Source organism: Nannobrachium achirus (genome assembly GCF_963921795.1).
Source record: "Nannobrachium achirus genome assembly, chromosome: 5".
Classification (NCBI taxonomy): Eukaryota; Metazoa; Chordata; class Actinopteri; order Myctophiformes; family Myctophidae; genus Nannobrachium; species Nannobrachium achirus.
Genome location: NC_137814.1, coordinates 8,873,177 through 8,893,504, shown reverse-complemented (window position 1 = coordinate 8,893,504; position 20,328 = coordinate 8,873,177). Strand labels below are relative to the sequence as shown.

Here is a 20,328-nt window from a genome sequence, read left to right as displayed (position 1 = left end):
TTTGCCTCTAAAATTGGAGTTAAGAATCTGTCCTTAGTCGGGACACCCAGCCAAGCCAGACGCACCAGACGGATCCTCTCCATCTGTAGTGGTCTGCTCGGCAGTAACTTTACCCTCCCAATCTCCCTCCGTGTGTTTGTTTATATCCCAGTATGTATGCATGTCAGCCTCTGTCGTATTGACAAAACACATCAGGAATGCAGAGAGAGAGAGACAGAGACAGAGAGAGAGAGAGAGAGAGAGAGAGAGAGAGAGGGGGGAAGCTGTTCACAGGAGGAAGAGGCAGAAATACTAACATGTGTGACACAGACCAGTGGCTTCTTCTTTTTCACCAGCGATAACTAACCCAGCACAGAGCAGCTATTTTAACGAGGCCCTGCAGTCCTCCTGCATCTAAACTTAGGCCCTGGAGTAGTGGGCTGGAGATAGATAGGCTGAGACTAATAATAGCACACACAGAGAGAGAGAGAGAGAGAGAGACAGAGACAGAGACAGAGACAGAGACTTTTTTTTTTTTTTACCCGTGAGCTTGAAACACTGGAAACCTTTTCTCTGGGACGCTGTCCAGCATTTCTTGCATCCCGCACACGCAATACTCCATCACCATATACGTACGTCAGGGAGTCAAGGAGGGATAGGCTGTGATGTATATCAGTGGTTCTCAACCTCTTCAGGTCGCCAACATAATCATATTTTAACTGGGGACTCCCTCACCCTGACGAGCACCAAGAGTTGAGGCATTACATTTTGTACAACACGTGAAATGAGTGAAAATAGCCGATATACATGAGGTGTTGTGAGCATTTTTGTGAGCCATTTTCACAATTTCTGCCAGTAATATTTGAACATTTGGCCAATGTTTAATTTTAGAGGTATTAAAAAGTCCTTAAATTGTCACTGTATAAATGTGCAGATACCCTCTATACACTTTGTTTACTGTTGAGTGAGAAAACAAGGTTGCACAGTAAGTTAATCATGTGGGGAATAATTTGGGGACCCCCCTGGGGGTCCAGACTCACAGTTGAGAACCACTGGTGTGTATAATACAACAATACTCCATCACCATACACGTACGTCAGCGAGTTAAGGAGGGATATGCCGTGCAGTTCCCCCAACACAAACAAAAGCCTTTAATAATGGGAAGCATCTGTGAGGCAACACAACACAACGCAACAGAGGATCATACAACAAACAAAATGCTGTCCCACAGAGAGCCGGGAGTAGCTGGTCGTCAACAACACCCGATTTTAGGGCTTAGCGTTCTTTTTATGCAGTGTTCGCTTTATAAACACTAATTACACGAGATGACAGGTGGGACGTTGTGGTTGTAAACACACGGATTAGACGTGAGAAGGTACAGCGTGACCACCGGGCCAGCGGGAGAGGAGAGGAGGATGATGGGTAATAATAAGCTATGTTAGTTGTGGAAGTATCTGGAACCCGGCGCTTGTAGGGCAGTGGGGGCAGTGTTGATTTCGTCGACTAAAACTATGACGAAAAATGTTTGTCGACTGCGTTTTTTTTTACTGAGGAAAACTAAATAAAAACAAAATAAAAACTTAAGCTGTGATGACTAAGACTAAATATATTGACAATTTCGTCAACAAAATAAAAACTAGACTAAAACGTTAGGGAGGGAGGCGTTGTGAGCTTATAGATCTGCTATTTTCAGCACGCAACCAAGTGTAAAATCAGTCATTACGATGCCATCAAGGCCTGCCAAAATACATGTTAGTTAACTAAATCAACTGTAGATTTAGTCGACTAAAATTAGACTAAAACTAAAACTTTTCAGGTGACTAAATTATGACTAAAACTAAATGAATTTTTATTCAAAAGACTATGACTAAAAACGAAATCAAAATTTGCTGTCAAAAACAACACTGAGTGGGGGAACGCATTACTACATTATTTTATGCTTTAACTATTAAAAACATTGCAGATATACAAGCTCACAGCGCTGCAAGCTTTAGATAAGCTATTTTTGGAAAAGAAATCGTGAACATTTGCGCAAGTCTTTGAATATTTTTTTACCCGATTCTATAAACGTCTTCTAAATACTTCTTCTAAAATATGTGGTTCTCAAAACCTTTTCATTTCAAGGACCCCCAAAATTACATGTATTTGGCCACGGACCAAAAATTTGCCCCCCCCCATTTCAAAATATGTTGTTCCAAGGACCCCCCAGAATTTGGTGCGACGCACGCAACACGCACGCACGCACGCACGCACGCACACACACACACACACACACACACACACACACACACACACACACACACACACACACACACACACACACACACACACACACACACACACACACACACACACACACACACACACACACACACACACACACACACACACACACACACAAAAAGGATATATTTTCTGCTTCTCTTCATTGTACAGCACGTCCACCAGCGAAATGACGTTCTTGTGTTGGAGTCTCCTTAGCAGCTGAATCTCTCTGGAAGACACACACAAACACACACCACGGTTAGAAACACACAAACATGAAGACACACACCAACACACACCACGGTTAAAAACACACAAACATGAAGACACACACCAACACACACCACGGTTAAAAACACACAAACATGAAGACACACACCAACACACACCACGGTTAAAAACACACAAACATGAAGACACAAACAAACAAACACCATGGTTAAAAACACACACAGCAACTGTCTGTAAACGCTCATCCACCATCCAACTGACTGCATCAGAAGGGCTGTCACAATTATTACATAATCGTCTAATCGGCGCAATTATTCGACATAATCACAATTATTTTGAGATAATCGCCATAATTGTTTACATGTTGAAGATTGTTCATACATGTTCAAACACTTAAAAAAAATAGTGGACATAGCAGATCTACAAGCTCACAACGCATCGCATCGCAACGCATTGTGAGCTTGTAGATCGGCTATTTCCACTATCAATGTTCTTTTTAAAGTGTAAAGTTGTCAACTATGTCCTTAATTTCTTTGTATATTTAGGTTATGTGTCATATCTGCCATGTGCAACTTCAAAGCCTACAAGCCAAACAGAAATGTAATTGTCAACGACAAATACACAATTAAATCATTAATCGCAATTATTTGAGTGACAATTAATCGCCATGTAAAATGTCAATCGTAACAGCCCAATGCATCAGCAGCCAAACCGTTGCAAAATGTAGATGGTTTTCCATCTAATGGTGCAACGGTGCAACATTTAATTTAATATTTAATATTGAGGATATACTGTACTCCTCAATATTAAAAGGTTCGAAATATTTTAGCGTTATGTGCAATGAACGTAAATCATTAAAATCATATTATGAATCAAATCATGGAAGGAATGATGTTTGGCATGATATTCTAATTGTTTTATATCCAAAACAAAAAAGCACACTTTTCAAAAGCATGATAGCCAAGATGTGCCCAAGAAAGGCTATCGTCTCTTGTCGGGTGGAAACCTCATATGTTCCAAAACCGTTACTTTTCACATTTAAAAAAAGAACAGAAGAAATGTGCACATGGAGATAAGAGCTTACTGCCCAGGCAGCAGCAGCAACACACTAAGCAGCAGCAGCAACACACTAAGCAGCAGCAGCAACACACTAAGCAGCAGCAGCAACACACTAGCAGCAGCAGCAACACACTAAGCAGCAGCAGCAACACACTAAGCAGCAGCAGCAACACACTAAGCAGCAGCAGCAACACACTAGCAGCAGCAGCAACACACTAAGCAGCAGCAGCAACACACTAAGCAGCAGCAGCAACACACTAAGCAGCAGCAGCAACACACTAGCAGAGCAGCAACACACTAAGCAGCAACAGCAACACACTAAGCAGCAGCAGCAACACACTAAGCAGCAGCAGCAACACACTAAGCAGCAGCAGCAACACACTAGCAGCAGCAGCAACACACTAAGCAGCAGCAGCAACATACTAAGCAGCAGCAGCAACACACTAAGCAGCAGCAGCAACACACTAGCAGCAGCAGCAACACACTAAGCAGCAGCAGCAACACACTAAGCAGCAGCAGCAACACACTAAGCAGCAGCAGCAACACACTAAGCAGCAGCAGCAACACACTAAGCAGCAGCAGCAACACACTAGCAGCAGCAGCAACACACTAAGCAGCAGCAGCAACACACTAAGCAGCAGCAGCAACACACTAAGCAGCAGCAGCAACACACTAGCAGAGCAGCAACACACTAAGCAGCAACAGCAACACACTAAGCAGCAGCAGCAACACACTAAGCAGCAGCAGCAACACACTAAGCAGCAGCAGCAACACACTAGCAGAGCAGCAACACACTAAGCAGCAGCAGCAACACACTAAGCAGCAGCAGCAACACACTAGCAGAGCAGCAACACACTAAGCAGCAGCAGCAACACACTAAGCAGCAGCAGCAACACACTAAGCAGCAGCAGCAACACACTAAGCAGCAGCAGCAACACACTAAGCAGCAGCAGCAACACACTAAGCAGCAGCAGCAACACACTAAGCAGCAGCAGCAACACACTAAGCAGCAGCAGCCCCGCTTTTCTTCATCTCTCATTAGTTATACAAGGATGAAGCAGCGGAGACGTTCTGTTCAGTTGTAGTCCAGCAGCAGAGCTTTAACCCATTTAGGGTTAGGGTTAGCCAAAAATTATTGAATGCTATAACTATTGAACAATAGCAGATCTACAAGCTCACAGCGTGTCACCGAGTGATGCGCTGCGAGCTTGTAGATCTGCTTTTTTTTTATTTTTTTTATGAACATTTGTGCACATCACATTTTTTAAGTGAACATTTGTAACTCAAGTATTTGCTTCTGGGGGGTCCCCTGATACAAAGTATTTTGAGACGGGGGTCGGACGGCTGCTAAATACATATAATTCTAGGGGGTCCTTGACTAAAAGAGTTTGAGCACCACTGACGTAGAAACATGCTTTTTTTTTAAAACAAACAAAAGGATTTAGAAGACACTTATAGAATCGGGTCAAAATTCAAATGTTCACGATTTTTCAAAAATAGCAGACCTACAAGCTCAGCGCGGCACTCGGTGCCGCGCTGTGAGCTTGTAGATCTGCCATTTTTAAATAGTTAAAGCATAAAATACTAATACACGATGTGTACCCGTTCTGAATGGCTTAAATCACCAGCACTCCACATTCATTGTCACTGTGTCACTGAGGCGGGGGGGGGGGGGGGGGGGGGGGGGGGGTCCTAATGCATTCAGCACACAAAGCACCAGGGAAAAGAAAGGACTGCTGGAAGGAAGGAAGGGACACAGAGATCCAACACTAGGCTATTTTTTTCTTTTTCTTTCTTTTTCAGGGATGGGACAATAATTGTTATTTTATCGTGATGAAACATTAAAGTGGACTGGCCTTTTTAGGCTCTGGCAATAAGTCGAGATTAAAGCCAGTAACAGTTTAATAGTAATTGTTAGTTTAGTTTAGAATCTTTGCTTCTCTCCTTTTCCTCTGCTTACAGCAGGCCGTCTACACACAGTCACCTCTCCTCTCTCACACGTCATGCCACACTGGGGGGGGGTCTTGTCCTGTCAGGGCCTGCGGAATTCACACAGTATGTCCACTGACAATATGTGTGCTCTAGTCCCATCTTCAACGTTTTCAGGCCAAGGACCCCTTAGTTGAGAGAGAGATGAAGCAGGGACCCCCACAACCTTTTCATAGATTCCATATAGTTTCATTGTTTGACAGCACGATCATCAGTGTATTTTGGATTCATGTCAATTTGTGTTTTCACATATTTAACCACTTGAGCCCTCATTACCTAATAAACTTGACCTTTTACTCTGTACTTAGTCTGCTCTTTTTCCCCTCTACACAAAACCTCTTTGCCGAAAATAGCAGATCTAATAGCTCACAACGCCTCGCAGCGCGAGGCGTTGTGAGCTTGTATATCTGCTATTTTTGGCTACAGTTCTCAGAATATGGACACTAGGGTTCAAGTTGTTAAAATAAAAAGGCTTGGAAGATTTGGAGGACCCCCTGTAGTAACTCTGAGGACCCCCTAGGGGTCCGGGACCCCCTGTTGAACACCCCTGCTCTAGTCATTCACTCCCTCACTTAATGCAGTGGTTCTTCTCAACCATGTTCATGGCATGGATCCCCCAAATCGGTTCGATAGTACATATTAGTAGGTGGCGGACCCCCATTTGGAATGATTTAGTGCCAGGGACCCCCACCAGAGAAGATGTATGGTGTGATATTAGTAGGGATGGTCCGATCAGGTTTTTTGGAACCGATCACCGAGCACCGATCACAAAAGTTTGATCACCCGATACCGATCAATCACCGATCCGATCAAGTTATTTATATTTTCTAAATGTTAATGTTTTAATTTTAATTCATTCATTGAATTCATTTATATATTTGCCTTATAGTTATTTACCAGCATTACTATGTATTTATTATCATAGCAGTAACTAATTATTCCTTCAGCACTGTGGAAATCAATACCCCAAAATGGCCTAAAGTGGGCAAACTGAACGGCTAGTTGATCGGATGCACCGAGCCGATCGGATCGGTGCATTTACCTTTTGATCTAAACCACCGATTATCGCCGATCACGCTTTGAACGGCCCGATCCGATCCATTGACGATTGATCGGTAACATCTCTAGATATTAGATTGTGTTCCATTTCTTCTCGCCTGCCAAACAACAGTGACCATTACTGCATCAAAAGTAATCAACAAACATTGGCTAAATAGTAAAATAGAAAAAAAAAGAGGCAAAGTTCTGTGTGGAGTTTGCATGTTCTCCTTGTGTCCCCTAAGGTAGGTACCCTCACAAAAACACTAAATGCAGTAATCCTGGTCTCTATACTGGCCAGCCAGTGTGCCTGATGGAGGGGAAAGGAACTGGTTGGAATAACGTGTTCCTTCCAAATCCACGCGCTATGTGCAACCGGGGAAACTCCCCCCCTGTCAGGTGATAAGAAGCGGCCTACATACTCCTCATGCACTGAAGGAAGTATGAGCTCAGTTCGGGGCCCTCCCCAGGTTGGCAGAGGGAGAGTAGCGCCAAGGCCAACAGCTTAGGCAATTGGCACTGAGTGAAAGAATGGGTTACATGGTGGGAGAGGCAAAGATTGTGAAAATAGCCAATCTACAAGTGAGCATGTAGAATGTAGATCTGCCATTCACACATCATTGATCTGTGGAACCAAACTAGATGTAACATCTGCAGCAGATGCATAGCCTCCCAAATCATCACTGACTGCGGAGATTTCACACTGGACTTCAAGCAACTCTGACTTCAGAAAGTTGACATTTCTTGCCTTGTTTTGAGTGGTTTCGTGCAATATTGTAATATTATTAGATATGGATTTTTTTTTGATTTTCATGAGCTGTATGCCATACAAATCCAAATTTGTTTTGTTGTTTTGTTTATTTAGGACAGCAGAGAGGCAGAAAACTAAGGGCAAAGATGGAAAGGACATGGAACACATGGATGGGTCTCTCTCTTCGCCGGAATCGAACCAGGGACCTTGATGTCATGAGGTTGAGGCACTACCCGGTCAGCTAGCTAGCTATATGTCCCAAGATCTACCCTAGGGGGTCCTCAGAGTTACTACAGGGGGTCCTCCAAATCTTTGTGTGATAGAAACAGTTTTTCTAGTGTCCATATTCTGGGAACTTTAGCCAAAAATAGCAGATCTACAAGCTCTGCGAGGCGTTGTGAGCTTGTAGATCGGCTATTTTCGGCAAAGAGGTTTTGTAGAGGGGGAAAAAGAGCAGACCAAGTACAGAGTTGACATGAATCCAAAATACACTGATGACCGTGCTGTCAAACGATGAAACTATATGGAATCTATGAAAAGGTTGTGGGGGTCCCTGCTTCATCTCTCTCTCAACTAAGGGGTCCTTGGCCTGAAAACGGTGAAGACCCCTGCTCTAGCAGCTAGATATACATACAGTATACGGCTAGCTGACGGGACAGTGAGTCAACCTCATAACATCACCAATGTAATTTCAGTGTTTCTCAAAGTGGGGTCCAGGGACCCCCAGGAGTCCTTGGAGGGGTTCCAGGGGTCCCCAGCAAAATGCATTACCTTCTCTGTTTAAAAAAAAAAGCAGATATACAAGCTCACAGCGTGTCACTTCGTGCCACGCCGTGAGCTTATGCATCGGCTATTTGAGAGTGTTTTGAAAAATACCAAAATATTTAGAAAAGAATATATCTTAATCTTAAATTGTGGGGGTCCCTGGCACATAACATTTTCGGTTGGGGGTCCTTGGCCGAAAGTATATCAACTTGGCAGTCCTTGGTACAAAAAGGTTAGAGAACTACTGACATACACAATATCAAAATGGAAGGACAGAACATCAGTGCCCTGATGAAAAGTTATCACCTTCACAAAACCCCTATAGATAGAACACCATTACAGTAAAGTCATTGCACTCATTACTCCTGTGTCATCTTCCATGGTACAGTAAGCTAAGCCCGCAGTACAGGCAGCAGCACAGAAAGACTGGCCCATTCTACTCTGGAAAAAAGCAGCAGAGCAAAGCAAACAACAGTCACATTGCTGCTTTGTTTTGATCCGGAATAATAAAGCAGAAACAGCGTTGAATGTTTGAAAGCAGAGTGTCAGCCGTTTGCGGTGTGAAGTACAGTGTCTGCTGCTGCTGCAGTCTATCTGCAGTGAGTCTGCTGGTTCAGATGTCCTGAGCGGAGCGGGCCAGGAGGTCCAGACAGACCCACTGACCACTGCAAGGAGTCCTGAGCGGGCCGAGGTCCAGACAGACCCACTGACCACTGCAAGGAGTCCTGAGCGGAGCGGGCCAGGAGGTCCAGACAGACCCACTGACCACTGCAAGGAGTCCTGAGCGGGCCGAGGTCCAGACAGACCCACTGACCACTGCAAGGAGTCCGGGGTGCCATGGCATTGGTCCGAAATCTCATTGTTCCTACATCCCATTAGTCAGAATTTGGTGATGTTAACCTGGTGAAAAACACTATGCCTAAACCTAAACATAACCTCAGTAAAACTATGCCTAAACCTAACCCTAAAACCCAACCCTAACTAAATTCGGACTAATGAGATGTAGGACTAATGAGATTTCGGACTTATGAGCAGTCCCTCCCCAAGTCCGGAGGGTTTGAACAGGTGTTTGACCGGAAATCTGTGTTTGGTAAATTAGCCATAAGTCTTTTGAGTAAAAGGTTGTTTAGTTTTAGTCAAATTTTTGTCATCTTAGTCATCTACAGTGACACGTTGTGAGCTTGTAGATCTGCCATTTTCAGCATGCAACACCGTCCTGAGCGCAACCAAACATAAGATGACTTGTCTTATAGTTCTCCATCTCTTCTCCACAAGTCCCCCCCTAAAAATGTTGTTTTGTTTTTATTTGTTGACAAAATTGTAGCTTAGTTTTTAAGTTTTTGTTAGTGTAAAAAGGTAGTTGAAGAACATTTTTCGTCATTCTTAGTTGACGAAATTAACACTGATGTGAACTTGAACTGACCACCACTGACCACTGCAAGGAGTCCGGAGGGTTTGAACCCGTGTTTGACCGCACACCTTTAGTTTAGTCCAGGGGTCTTCAACGTTTTCAGGCCAAGGACCCCTTAGTTGAGAGAGAGATGAAGCAGGGACCCCCACAATCTGTTCATAGATATAGTTTCATGGTTTGACAGCACCATCAACAGTGTATTTTTGTCAATTTGTGTTTTCAGATATTTAACCACTTGAACGGTCAAAACGTAATAAACTTGACCTTTCACTGTACTTGGTCTGCTCTTTTCCCACTGCAAAGCACTTCGCCGAAAATAGCCGATCTACAAGCTCACAACGCCTTGCAGTGTGATGCATTGTGAGCTTGTAGATCTGCTATTTTCAGCATGCAACACCATGGCATGCATGCAACCAAACATAACATGACTTGCCTTTTAGTTATACTCCATCTCTTCTCCACAAGTCCCTTCCTAACAGTTTAGTCTTGTTTTTATTTGTTGCCAAAATTGCCAATGTATTTAGTCTTAGTTTTAGTCATCATATCTTAGGTTTTATTAAGTTGTCATCATTGAAAAAAGTTAGTAAAATAAATGTTTTCGTCATGTTCGAGTCTCGACAAAATGAACACTGATGTGAACACTGTTACAGCAGTGATTCACAACCTAATTGACCACTTGAACTCCAGGTGGAGGGACATTTCATCTCTTTTAAAAATCACTTAAACCCTAAACTTTACGATTAATAACAAAAATAGCAGATCTACAAGCTCACAGCACATCATGACACACCGCAAGCCCGTAGATCAGATCCATCTGTAGATCCATTTCATAGATACGTGTTTGTTTGTTTGTTTCACATTCTGAATGCCGAACATCGGGAGGCCAGTATACTTTGAAAGTTTGTGACTGGGCCCGGTGCTTGTGGGCATGTTCGTGCCTGTCATTCCAAACAAGGGACACGGCATTCCGGATGGCGTTGCCGGAGCAACGGGAGTGGCATTGCTCAATCATTTGCCAGTGTGGGCATGCCCACGTTCCCCGTGGCAACTCTCCCAAAGCAGGAAGTGGCTTGGCAGGGTCTGGAATGCATTGAATGCAGTGAAGCTGGCTCTACTACGGCATCCACTCACACACTGGCCTCGTTTAAAGGAACAGTTCACCCAAAAAGGAAGAAGCTGTCATTAAGCCTTTAAGATTTGGAAATGCGAATCTGTGTGAGTGTCACTTTAGATTTGAACCATTTTAAACATTATTTTTATGCTTTAACTATTAAACAAATAGCAGTTATGCAAGCTCACAGCTGTGAGCTTGTAGATATGCTATTTTTGAAAAGAATTGAAAATGTGTGCAAATCTTTGAAATGTATTGACCCAAATCTATGAATGTCTTATAAATAGGCCTAGCTCAATCGCTGTGAGCTTGTATATCTGCTATTTTTTAACAGCTAAAGCATAAATAATGGTTAAAGTGATTACAACCTTCCGGTTAAAAGGAGAGTTCACCAAAAAAGGAAGACGCTGTCATTAACCAACGACTCTCTCTCATGCCAGTTCATCTATATGTCATTGACATCATGGAGGCAAGCAAGTAGTAAGGCTGGTTCCCAGACTGTTTAGCTTTAGACCCAAAAGAGTTTGTCCGGGCCACAAACTAGTGAAAATAGCAGATCTACAAGCTTGCAACGTGGCATGAAGCAACGTGTTGTGAGCTTGTAGTTCATCTATTTCCATTATTTTCATTATTATTTTTCTAATGCATTGATAAAACAAAAATAATTCAAATGTCTGGGGGGGAGGGAATATCTTTTGAAATATATATTTGTTTCTATGTAGGAAAAGAGAATGGGATTCGTACTAGAGTCGTGAGGTTGTGACCCATACAAATTGGTCCGTGACCCACAAATGGGTCCAGACCCACTGTTTGGGAAACCGGTACACCCTCTGGACATGTTTTTAGTATGTAGCAGGGACTTACCCCCCCCAAAATCCAACCCTTGATGCTGAGTGTCAAGCAGGAAGGCATTGGAGGTACACATACCCATAGCAAAGCTTCATAGCAGCTTTCACCCTGACTCCCAACAGTCACGACTAGCCCTTCAACATTCTCAACTTATTGCAGCAAGCCAAACAATTGCACTGCAGGAGTGAAATTCCTACATTTTACCATTATTATAGCAAATCTTAACCACAGCTTTTTCAAACATGCTGGAAATTAATAGTACTTTTGTTGCCCGAGTTGAGAGCATCTGCCAGTTCATTTTTTCTTACTTTACAGGACACCGTTTGTGTCAGTTGTTTTATTAGAGAATGTTGCTGGAACAACGTTGCGTGTGTTTTGGGGACAAATAAAGATAATCCGTGTTTCAACTGTCATCATGAGCTGAAACGTATAGCTTAGCACCCCCCCCCCCCCCCCTCTTGAAACTGTGCCAAAAAACAGCAGCATCAAACTAAATGTACGCATATATGCATACTAATAATAATGGCCATGCACAATACGACCATTGACTCCTCAGCCTGGGCTACAAACAGATCAGATAAACTGAGTAAAGTATATACCTATAATACTATGAGTGTAGTATTAATACACATATAGCAACAGATCAATAGACAACAAACCAACAATAGACACCTCTCTTAGACACCATATCGATACAGAGCAGCAGACTTCACCAAGAGTTCTACCTCAGTCCGAAGGCTCCACAGTGGCCTAAAAACGTGCCGTTTTGCATGCGCTTATTCATACCCTCGGCGTGAACTCGCTTGACAGTTGCTAAAGCATCCCCGCTATATTTAGCAGCACACAGGCCTGTGGCTCACGTCTGCAGAACATTTAATAACGATCGTGTGATTAAAAGCTCTTTAGAATCTGGAGGGCTGGAGAGGAGGAAAGATGGAGTGGGTGGATGAGCATGTCAAGAGACGAAAGCAGACGTCAAACTCAAAAGGTCCTACACAACTTGCATACGTGTTAGAAAAAAAGATATATTAACTTGTTCTCTGCCAAGTGACGAGTTTGACAAGTTTTGACGCTTGATGGCACTATGGCTCACCAAATATTTTTGGATTTGTGTGGACTGTGGACAAAAAAAGGTAACAAAAAAGCTTTTCCTTTTTTTTTATACCAGCTTTCAAAGCTGGTCAATAGATAGCCACCAATGACGTCAGAATCTCCTGAAAATTGCAGGAGATTCTATTCTATGACGTCAGAATTATGAGATATCTAACTATTCATTTACCGTCTGTATGTCTGTCCGTCTGCTGTCTGTCTGTCTGCATGCTGACATCACTGATACTACAGTGTCGCCACCATGGTAACAGCCACATGCTGAAACAATGCCCAAATTTGGAGATGAGCATGGTGACATCCACCATGGTAACACAGCCACTTGCTGAAACAATGCCTACATCACAGACAGGTGTTTCACAGACACGTATTTCACAACTGGACGTCATTGGTGACTGTTCTGCCCAACGGGCATCGGTCTGGGTTCTCCAACATTACTTCTGAGACTCCTACATTCAATCCCTCATATACTGTGTATGGGAGAGGGGCTGGGCGCAATGTTGATGCAGAGGCCCTATATCTTTGTTCTGAGTGGACAGTGATTATGTTTTGATTCTAGAAGACACAAGGGTGTCTTTGGAATGCTCCCGTGTGTGGATCCCCGGCGACTTTTCAAAGGTACGTGAAAAACGCTCTGTTTCATGGCAGTAAATGACTTAAAACGGGTATTAATGCGGGCTACTTCAAGGTAGCCAGCCAGTATGAAAAAAAAACTAAAACAATGGAACAATAGTTATGAACCAAGTACTACAGAGTTTGATGTCTCGGTCAGAGATAAAAGAGAAGTACAAACAACCTATCAATTATTATCAGTTGCAGTGGCGATAGCAACAGTGGATTATTTGAACAGGGAGGCTAAAGACAAACATGCTTCTGGATGGTTGTGTGTACTTTAACCACTAAAGCCCTCTACACTTTGTTGTGAGACGCACAGCGAAAACAGACGACATGCAAGCTCACAACACCTTGCGTCGCGACATGCTGTTGCATGAGTTTGCAGATCAGTCATTTTGCCATTTCTGAAAGTGTTAACACAGCATATCGTTGTCGTTGGGTGGAAACCTTGCATGTCCGTTCCTTTTGTATTTATCATTTAAAAAAAAATAAAAAAATAGTGAAAATATCTGATCTACAAGCACACAACGCATTGCGGTGCGAGGTGTTGTGTGCTTGTAGATCGGCTATTTTCACTAGTTTTGTTGCGACAGTCTTGTATGATGAAGCAGGGCTTTACTTTACGGAACATACAAATCTGAAACGTGGAGATACAGTTACAGTACGAGGTTTCTGCCCGACAGTCAAAATAGTATCTATTTTGCCATAATGACATGCCCAAAATAGGCCTCACGTCAGTGTCGAAGAGCAGTTCGACAGGAAGAGGGCCTACAGTCATTCGTGACCAATGAGCCTACAATTACCCTTTGTGACGAATGCCCCACTGTTTTGTCACGTCATTATATATTATTACTGCAGTTCCCGTCGGCTGAGTTCTATGTTGCTGTCAGGGTCTGACACAACCAACCCCACCACCGCCGCACACACACTAGCACGTCTTCTGACTGCTGACACAAGACACTTATGGGCTCATTATGCCTAGCCTAGGCAGACCGGGAACGCACCTGTGTCACTCCAAATTGTGGCCATTATTTTATGCTTTAACTATTAAAAAAATAGCAGATATACAAGCTCACAGCGCGGCACCGAGTGCCGCGCTGCGAGCTTGTAGATCTGCTATTTTTTTGAAAAATCTTGAAATGTTTGGCAAATCATTGAATGCATCTTTTTAAAGAGAACATCTGTAAGTGAAATATTTGCTTAGCAGATCTACAAGCTCGCAAGATAAAGCATACAATAATGGTTCAAGTATTAAAGCGTTCGCTAGAGAAACTACACGTGTGAAGGAAGGAGAGCAGAAGACACCGACAGGCCACAGAGAGACTCTTCTCCGGGGCGTTCCAGACTTCCACGGCGGCGCTGCCGTCTGTGCTGCCAACTTGTGCCAAGTTAAACCTCAAAGGGGGAGCCGAGGTGGAGAGCAATATGTGGCACGGTGACAGCGAAAAGGTATAAACAACACAACAGGAAGGAAACACAGACTAAAACAGGGGCATTCAACGTTTTCAGGCCGAGGACCCCTTAGCTGAGAGAGAGATGAAGCAGGGACCCCCAGATTCCATATAGTTTCATCTTTTGACAGCACAATCATCAGTGTATTTTGGATTCATGTCAATAGGTGTCGCAGATATTTAACAACTTGAAATGTCAATACTTAATAAACTTGACCTTTCACTCTGTACTTAGTGTGCTCTTTTTTCCCCTCTACACCAAACCTCTTTGCCAAAAATAGCAGATCTACAAGCTCACAACGCCTCGCAGCGCGAGGCGTTGTGAGCTTGTAGATCTGCTATTTTTGGCTAAAGTTCTCCGAACATGGACTTTAGGGTTCAAGTGGTGATAGCCTAAAAAAGGAGAAAAAAAGGTTTCTATCACACAAAGATTTGAAGGACCCCCTGTAGTAACTCTGAGGACCCCCTAGGGGTCCCGGACCCCCTGTTGAAAACCCCTGGACTAAAAGACTAAAAAACACAAACCAACCCACTTTTTCACGTTGGCCTCTCCGTTGGGGATCCGCCGCAGCTTCTTCTTCTTGAGGATCTTGACGGCGCGGCGGCACAGCGTCTCCGAGTCCAGCATCTCCTTGACCTTGCCGTAGGAGCCCTCGCCCAGCAGGTCGCCCATCAGGTACTTGCCGATGAGCTTGGCGCGCTTCCTCCGGGGCTGGTAGATCACCTCGGTGGAGTCGATGCGGTGGATGAAGGTGTCCATGCCCATCAGCTCGCTCTCCGTCAGGTAGTCCAGGTGCTGGAGCTCACCCATGCTCATGGTGGCGACTGTCACTGACCCCGCGTTCACGTGTGTTAATAAGGAAGACTGTCAGTGTCAGTGTCAACGTCTGTTCGTCCTGCGGTCACTCGATTGATTCACACACACAAAGTGACACGGATGATCCGTCGTCCGTGCCTGGCTCAGTTTTGTATTTCCTTCATAAGAGTAAGGTCATCATAACTGCCCGACCTTTCTTTCAGGTCCGCGTTGAGAGCGTTTTCGTTTTTATAATTCCACGAGTCCGGGAAAATACAGTACACTTGACAGGGCTACAGAAAGGGGGGGTAGGAGGACGAACCACCACGCCTGAGATTTGAGGGAAAGGGGAGAGTGGGAGGGAGGGGGGTTGGCGTCAATCCCAATTTGTAAACATTTAAAGGTTTCACTGCAAAAAACGGTTCTTTACAGGGAAAAACAGAACGCCGCGTTCATGAGCACAGCAGAGGGGCCACGGTTGCTGGAGAACCCAAACGTACTTTATGTGGTTCTGCTGCACACTTGGATCAACGCAAACGACTCGAAACAAGCCTTAAATGGGTTCTAGTGAGACTACAGTATATATATCCAGTGCAGTTCAGTCAGTGCTTGTTTGCGGGGAAAGTTCAGGCCCGCGTGGACATCATTTCTAGACTATGATTGTTGATAAGTGCGGGGTTTAGCATACCGAAGGGATCACGGTTCTCTTCAAAAGATTACATTCCCCTGGCCCGGGCCAACGCGACCGGTCGCCTCTATTAAGTGAATTAATACCACAGGGCGACGACAGCGACTACGGGCGGAGGAGAGGAGAGGCGACCAGCTCTGCTTCTTCTTCTGCAGCCGGCGAGGGGGAGCGTTGCATTTCTGTCAACGAGCTGCGCTGCTGCTGCTGCAATGCATGGTTTGAATCAGGACACATAACCGCTGGCTCCCATCCAACTTGCACAGGTTCCAAATTATGCAATGGCAATCTCTGTTATTGTCAGCCTGGGCATAGCAGGTCCTGGCCCCGATCCATCCAGAAATGCTCCCCAAGTCTTCTTACCATGCAGAGTGGCTCCTATTCCTCCTTGGTGCCTTAAAGACAAGAGTCACAACATTCAATACTTGCACATCCAAGGGGGATCATATAATGCAGTGTTTCTCAAACTTTCAAATTGCAAGGTCTCCCCTAAACTCTTGGTACACTGTCAGAGTTACAGACCCCCTAAAAGGAACCCACAGAGTCCCTGGAATCCACTTTGAGAAACACTGATATACTGTAATGTGTTGGTGGCTATTTATTTCAACAGAGGGTAGCTCATTTTGCCCTTCTAGCTCTAAAACACAGTGTTCTGGGGGTTCATTTCAAAGATATAAACTGATTTCAGGTCACAGTAGGACGAGACACGCTGCCATTGCTCAGTGATGGCATGCCAAGCAGACAAAACCACACCGCGAGGAGGAAAACAAACATCAGTCCCTCCTTGAACCCTGGGCTGGCTTGCATGTGTTAGTGGCAACGATGCTAAACAGAAACAGTAGCCAAGAAGTTGCTTGATATGAATGAAGGGAAACTGCCCTGTTAAAAACATACATTAATATAATAACACTGTCCTGCCTGGTTAGAGTGTTTAATGTAAAGCATTCCCCAACGAATAAGAGAGCAGAGGACAGTGAACATAAATAACATGCATTTAAAGTGCAGTAATCAGTGGCGTAAACTAACTAAATAAATTTACTCAAGTACTGTACTTAACTACAAGTTTGAGGTATTTGTAATTATTAACTTGAGTATTTCCCAATACTTTTACTTCTACTCCACTACTCCACTTTGAAATACATTAACCAGTTCAACGCTAAATACATTTTTTGGCCATTTGAAAATAGCAGATTTCCAAGTTCACAATGTGCCACGGTGCGAAGCATTGCGAGCTTATAGATCTGCTATCTTCAAAAGATTTTTAATACATATCATACATTTGAAAGCTTGTGAAATGGGACATTCTGCATAATGATTACTTTCTACTTTTTTGGTACTTTAAGTACATTTTGATACCGATATCTTTGTACGTTTTACTCAAGTACATTTTTAATTCGGGACTTCAACTTGCAACGGACAGTGGTGGAAAAAGTACTCACATTTTATTAAAGTAAAAGTATCAATACTGAAATGTAGATTAGAAATACTATGTTGCAAGTAAAAGTCTGGAATTCAAACAATTGCACTTGAGTAAAAGTACAAAACTATTGTCATCAAAATGTACTTGAAGTGGTTTATGTATGTTTTATAATATTATAATTTATATCAGCAAAGTAACTAGTAAGTAACTAAAGTGATGGAATAAATGTAGTGGAGTAAAGTACCATATTTGGATCCGATTAACATGCAGTGGAGTAGAAGTAAAAGTATTGGAAATTGGAATGACTTAATTAGTACAAATGCCTCAAAATTGTACTTAAGTACAGTACTTAAGTAAATATACTTAATTACTTTACACCACTGGTTAGCATGAATGCTAGCTACATAGCTGCTCAAAGCCTTCAACTTTAACTAGTGGTCGGTCAGATGAAAGAGAAAGTGATCTGTTTATGATTCCATTCATCACTAATAAACACTGTGTTATCAGAGCAAGATTAGTAGACTATTATTCTTTGGCAGCCAAAAGCTGATAAATTACAAAGAGCTCAGCTAGCAACAACAACAACATAAGCACTTTAATTTACACTTGATTATTTTCATCAGGGGAGGTTTAAAGAAAGTCACGACGACACTCGTTTCTGATGTAAATACAATTTTCTGTCGAGCAAAAATACGAATATTTAAGCGTTTTATTTGACTGTTAATCATATGAATCAACATATTGGTATGTGGCATTATAATTGTTTCCGATTGCTTCTATCTTTACGCGCGCGTGTGTGTGTGTGTGTGGAAGAAAACGACAAATAAAAACACTTTTGAATGATAACATGTTAATATGAGCGATCGAAAACTCCCTGTGTGTGTGTGTGTGTGTGTGTGTGTGTGTGTGTGTGTGTGTTGAGTCGCACACAGTGAGTGTAGATCGGCTGTTAATACAAAAAAAGAATATCCGATTTACAAGATCACAATGCGTCGCGATGGGACGCATTATGATCTTGCAGATCTGCTATTTTTGTAATGGGGGTTTTAAATGGTGTGGTTGTATAGTTTTAGTATATAAATAAATCTCACCCTTCAGATCCGTGTGCTCATGCAGGTCGGGATGATCAGATCCTGTACTGTGTGTGTGTGTGTGTGTGTGTGTGTGTGTGTGTGGATCCGTGCAGGCTGCCTGTAAGAAGGTCTCATGTGTGTTTATTCATATTCTCCGGCTAGTTTCAGTGACTATACATGTTCCTGCTGCTACTCAGGTTGTCGCCATCTTGTTTACCTCCCCCCATAGCCCCACCCCCTCGCGTTAATGCGTCATCCAAGTCACCACAAGTAAAAAAAAAAAAAAAAGAAAAAAAAAAAAAAAAAGATCATGTCAATATTTACGTCCCCACTCACTCGCTGTATTAAGAAAAAAGTGCAATGAATTAATTAATGATCTAGGCCTAGGGAGTAGAGACAGGACCATCGGGACAATGTGTCAAATATCACAATATTGTTTTGACTACACACTCTCTCTCTCTCTCTCACACACACACACACACACACACACACACACACAATCGATTACTCATGCCATAGAGACTTGAGTTCAATAATATTGTTTTGTATTTGTCGCATTCCTAAGACAAAATCAAACCTCGGTTCGAAGTGGAGCGGTGAATCTGAGCAGCTATACCCTGTGTGTGTTGCTAAATGCCTAAACTGTATACTGTAAACTGTGCCTGTGAGTGAGTGGTGAGTGTGCCTGGCCTGCACAAAACAGCGCCCCTCCTTTAACTAGTGTGTTGTGTGTGGCCACTCAAGGTATTGCCAGGCTACGGACACGGCCAGCCAGCCACCCAGCCACCCACCCACGGACATACCCACGGATATACCTGTCTATTGGGAGCGCTTTCACCGCTCCAAAAATGTGATTATAGTATGTACCCCCATTGATTCCGGATGGGGACCCAAATGCATGGCACTGTATGGGGAAACTGTCAGGCTAGTTTACACATTTTTGTTTTAGGAATACAACAAGTAGGCCTACAAAAAAAAGTATATTATTGAACTCAGGTCTCCATGGCTTGACTGATCAATAGAAAAACTATCATTGTGGGGGTGAACTACTCCTTTAAGTATAATAAAAGTGTTGGATGATCAAAATACAACTCTATTGGCATATTACAATAGGCTATATGATCAAATCAAAGATTACATCTAGTCTGATATGATATATCAATGTAATACTTGTTTCTCCAGATTATTCACCAGTCTTGATGTAATCCTAAATCCAGTGCTTCTCATTGTCGGGCTCCTTGAAGGGATTCCCAGCAAAATGAACAGTTTATGTCACTGATATTTCAACACAGGATGGGAGTTAAGAACGACATTCTCCACAGCCCAATCTCCCCCACTACTAGTTGTAGAATTTATGTAGTAAATATAATCTAACTACAACAATCTTCTTATGGGGTTCCATATTAGAGTTCTCAAATTCTGCCCGAACCCGACCCTACATTTAGGATAGGGTAGGGCCTAAAATGTAAGCTAATTAGTCGGGCTAGAGCCTCGGGCTCAATGTAAAAAGAAAATATATATTTTTGTATTATTTCATTACTATTACTCTGTGATAGAGTAATAAGAACCCGACCATACTCAAACCCGACCCGACATTTAGGGTAGGGTAGGGCCTAAAATGTATGCAAACTAGTAGGGCCTCGGGCTGACCCAGTTAGGGCCGGGCCTTAATTTTCAGGCCCTTTGAGAACTCTACCTTGGATACAATCATTTTCTGGGACCCCATTCCCCAT

At 43.2% G+C, this 20,328-nt stretch overlaps 1 protein-coding gene across 1 annotated transcript in view; it reads right to left on the bottom strand.

The window, feature by feature from the left end:
- Positions 1–18,793, bottom strand: part of stk11 (serine/threonine kinase 11) — a 48,020-nt gene extending 29,227 nt beyond the window's left edge. Inside the window, exons 1-4 of the mRNA XM_080726354.1 lie at positions 18,614–18,793; positions 15,155–16,497; positions 2,390–2,473; positions 522–611 (exon numbers count right to left, since the gene is read on the bottom strand). Coding sequence (XP_080582480.1) covers positions 522–611; positions 2,390–2,473; positions 15,155–15,438 — 458 coding nt within the window. The 5' untranslated portion in view covers positions 15,439–16,497; positions 18,614–18,793. The remainder of the gene's footprint in view (positions 1–521; positions 612–2,389; positions 2,474–15,154; positions 16,498–18,613) is intronic.
- Between the last annotated feature and the right edge of the window lie 1,535 nt (positions 18,794–20,328).